The 4,321-nt window shown below is 42.2% G+C and overlaps 1 protein-coding gene across 1 annotated transcript; it reads right to left on the reverse strand.

The window, feature by feature from the left end:
• Window positions 1-226: 226 nt before the first annotated feature.
• LOC148025901 (uncharacterized) lies at window positions 227-3,769 on the reverse strand. Its single transcript, XM_087692155.1, has 2 exons — window positions 2,393-3,769; window positions 227-701 (listed from the first exon to the last, which is right to left on the reverse strand). The coding sequence occupies exons 1-2, from the start codon at window positions 3,496-3,498 to the stop codon at window positions 488-490; spliced, it is 1,320 nt and encodes a 439-aa protein (XP_087548281.1). The 5' UTR covers window positions 3,499-3,769; the 3' UTR covers window positions 227-487.
• Window positions 3,770-4,321: the final 552 nt, after the last annotated feature.

The following is a 4,321-nucleotide window of genomic DNA, read 5'->3' on the forward strand; positions in this document are numbered from 1 at the left end:
GAGTCATTTTTACGGCGTACTAAAAACCTATAGAATTCGAAAAACCTGTGGAAATCTCCCGAACTGCTATCCATGGATTGTAGATGAATCCTTTTCATCAGCTTTCCGGATGTATTCCCACTAGGATTCCTTAGTGCCTAGACCTTGGACCCACTTGAGAGAGAGAGAGAGAGAGAGAGAGAGAGAGAGAGAGAGAGAGAGAGAGATGCACATTGGATATACATGATGAAGATAAAAAGTAGTATGTCATATAAAAATCTAAACAGAGTGGAAGCTCTCAAGAGTAGTCACATATGATCACTTTTGAGTACAAAAATGTATAAAAGTAGCCGTGGCCGGATAGCGCCAATAAACAAAACTGAATCATCAACATCCGGGATTTATTCGTGGGTTAGCACATTGTGTTTAACGAAGAATTAAGAGATTTGTTTTTGGGTTTGGCGTTGATATAAGATTAATTAATATGGGGAAATAATAATAAGAGTGATTAGCGAGCTGCCGCGGCTGTCCTCGCATGGCGGATGGCTTCATTAGCCATGGAGCAAAACTGGATCTGCTTTGGATAATGAGGATTAGGGCGATGATTATGATGAGGATTAGGGTGATGATTATGATGACGATCATGAGATATGATCTGTTGCCTCTCCTCCATAAGCATCTGCTGGTACCTGCACTCCGCACTGCAGAAGGCAGCGTCACCCCTGCAGCATGTTTAATCCACAGTTAATTAATCAATGCCTTGATGTAAGTTATCGGTCTTCGAAACCATTAAATCTCCACTTATGGCGACATCAAGCAAATTTTTTTCTCTAAGATTGGATCCACAGTTCATTAATCAGTGCGCCCTTGATCTGAGTTATTGGTCTTCATCTTTGTAAAACAAATAATCATTGTTGTGAGTACCAAATCAGATTGCTTCTCATATCATACAATTCTGGCTTTTTAGTGCAATTGGCCACTTGGAAATGAGTAGACTTGAGCTTATTATAGTATGGTCTTATAAAATATATAATAATTCTCTTTCTAAAGGTGTAAAAAGCATGCTTTCAAACCGTTAAAACCTTAGAACACAAAATGTCTAGCTAAACTTTGAACAATCCGTCGAATTATAAGAATTCCATTGTCCCAAGTTTCTCTCTCTATCTCTAGTGGTTCGAGTGGATCACAACTATCCACATTTGCCTATGGTCTACAAGGACAATCAAGTATTACGCCCCCTAAGGGAACACTTTTTTCACAACAATGGGTTCTATTCTTATCTAGATAAACCTTGACATTTTGTTCCATACTAGGGTGAAACAAGGGTACACAAACAAATAGGTTGATGGGCTTCTAAAAATTTTGATTACTTGATGCCTCCTTATTAGTTGTATGGGTTTTACAACAAAATTACTCCTAGCTAAAGGACACGAGGAAGGGGTAGGGTATACACATTTATATGTGGATCATGATGTGGAGGTGCAAAAACAAGGTCACAATGACATCTGACATCTTCATACCCAATTTAATTGCTACTCCCAAGTTGCACAAACAAGGTCACAATGACATCTGGCATCTAGATACCCAATTTAATTGCTACTCCAAGTGTAAATCTAAGTGATGATCATAGTAGGTAAGTGTAATTTTAAGTGCTACTCCAAATGTAGATTTAAGTGATGATCTTAGGCTACCAAGAACAAGGTAGGTGCAATTTGAGGATGCAATTCGAGAGGAAGATGGGTTACCTAATGAGACTTTCCAAGTAATATAAGTTTCTTATCTCGCCACGTTCACCTAAAAAAGACCACTAAAATTAGGGGAGTTTGCAAATGACTAATGGAGGTAGGCAACATCGCTAAGAGAAGGCTACAACAACTAAGCAAGTGAAAGGGTGCATACTACACAGTTGTGAGGGGTTTCAAAAGCATTCGAGACTATATTCCAACTTAGGAGTTGTGAGGGGTTTCAAAAGCATTCGAGACTATATTCCAACTTAGGGGTTTTAGCCCTAACTGGGTGCCTAGGGGACTTAGAAAGCATCTAATAATGGTTGTTTTCCAAGTTAAGGGTTTTAGCCCTAACTTGTGGGGTGCTCTAAATACTTCATCGATAACACATCCTTTACAAACATCATTAAAGTTTGATGGCATCCTTTAAAAGCATAAGTATAGCTTGAGGAGATATATATGGGCATGATAGAAGAACTGTGGGGGATATGAGCCAAGATTACACCAAATTAAGGTTTTTCCCAAACTCCTCAAGTGAAACAATGCTGCATACAGTGTCAGCTCTAAACATACACTCCTAGCAAAATAAATGATGCTTAAAAATATCACCGCAACAAACTAAGATGATTTGGAGTTCCTTATAATTCATTAACCAAATATGTTAGAGAGAGAGTCTAGATGATCACCTGTAAATGAAGATGTCCAGTCCCTGTCCCAGGGGCCTCTTGCACAGGAAGCAGGCATCTAAGAAGCTGGCCCTGCTGCTGCTCCTCCTACTGGATTTGGCTGCTGGGGTACTGTTTAATACTGGGCTCATAATATTGTTGAATGCAGGAGGCGTAGCCAAGTATAGAACTAGCCCCTTGCCTTCATCTCCTGCACCACACTGCTTAAAACAATCCCCATCAGCTCCGTCATTCCCTTCTGCCGCATGCGGGGGGGCCCTGCGGGTGCGATCACTGTCCAGGCCCTCCATCATCCCCTGCACTGCAGAACCCATGCGTAAATCTATCGGCAGCCAATCATCACTGGGTATCGATTCCGGGCCCAAGTCAATTTCCTGTGTGCAGCTGTTATCATAACACAGGAAGCTTTCCATGCCAGACTCTTCCTCCTCTTCATCATCATCCTTCTCATCCTCATCCTCATCCTCATCTTCTTCTTCTTCACTGATATTTTGCCTCTCTAATGGGTTGCCCACTGTGCATGTTGTGCCCTTAATGCTGCCAATCCCTTCATTAATGTCCATATGCACCTGCCTTGCAGCAGCTAGCAGGGTCTGCAAGGCAGATCTGGGAGCACAACAGCTAGCTGTGGGGTTGAGGTTCACTGAACCAGCTGCTGAAGTGACTATATTAATCCCCATCAATGGCTGCTGAAGCTGCTGCACCTTAGGGCCACAGCTGCAATTACCATCAGTGAACTGCACATTAACAGGAGTGCCTGGCCCCTTTGGGTTGATCATGATCATGTGCTGCTGCTGCTGCTGCTGCTGTGCATGATTCAACTGGTCAGCTTGTGCAGAATAATTAGTAGAATAATTAACTGGATGAAACCCTATGATCTGAGGTATATTAGCTCCTGCTGCAACAGGATTAGCACCAGATTTAGCCTTGCAATTAGCAGCTAATCCCTGCTGATAATCAGCTCTCTTCACCAGAGATTGCTCATTGTTCATGATCACGTGATCCGCATTGTTAATGCTGCTGCCATTAATGGTGCTGAATCGATTGCTCATGCAAGCAATGCTGGAGGTCCTCTGGATGGCAGCTCTTCCACGTTTTCCGAGCATTCTCAAGCTTGAATAATCTAAGAAAGTAATGGCGAAACCTAGACCAGTGGACAGACTAGTATCTGATTAGGGAATGGACTGATCGATTAATCAACCGTAGACGAAATCAGTCATAAAGCAAAATGGAGGATCGAGATTAGTGTATAATCAAATGGGAGCAGCTAGTTAGGCATGAGAGAGGAATCGATGAAACAAGGGCGCGGCAACGCAAGGGTATAAGGAAGGACGGATTGGAAGATAATTGGAGGCAGGGAGGGTGACTAAGAGAATTATTCCTTGTCGATACATGCCTATATAGTATACCGGGGGGGGCTCGCAGACCACCCCCTAAAACTAGAGGTGGAGCTAGAGCACCCTGTTTTGCCGCCAAATCTGGAGGTTCCCTGCTAAATTAGAGAGAGAGATGGGGGGGCGGCGCTTCCTTCCCTTTTCTCGCCTTCAAAAGCCGGCCCTCTCTCATGCACATGCGTCTACGTAATCAGCTTACAAAACTCATCAGTGTCAGCATTATTAATTAATATTATCATTCTTACTTAATTAACATTATCGCTATTAATTATTATTATCATCATTAACTAATGTTAGTTATCCTTCCTGTCTCCCTAATTTTAAATTCCAATTCTCAATTGTCATTCGTCGCTCCCTCTCCACATTTGGCATGATGGCCTTATCACATCGTGCACCCTAGACGTGAGCCTCTATATAAGGCCCTCTACATTTAGAAGCGGTGGCATTAAGCCCTTGTTTTTAATCAGCCCTTTTAGCACAAATGACTCTTTTAACTATTAAAAACACAACACCTTCACCAATCATTGAACTTCAA

Source organism: Lygodium microphyllum, chromosome 14 (genome assembly GCF_053477565.2).
Source record: "Lygodium microphyllum isolate KBCC chromosome 14, Lygodium_microphyllum_v1.1.10, whole genome shotgun sequence".
Classification (NCBI taxonomy): Eukaryota; Viridiplantae; Streptophyta; class Polypodiopsida; order Schizaeales; family Lygodiaceae; genus Lygodium; species Lygodium microphyllum.

Coding starts and splice junctions, on each gene's coding strand:
- LOC148025901 (XM_087692155.1), bottom strand. CDS start 3,498: ATGCTCGGAAAACGTGGAAGAGCTGCCATCCAGAGGACCTCCAGCATT. Junction 702..2,392: donor CTGGACATCTTCATTTACAG/GTGATCATCTAG, acceptor AACATGCTGCAG/GGGTGACGCTGCCTTCTGCA.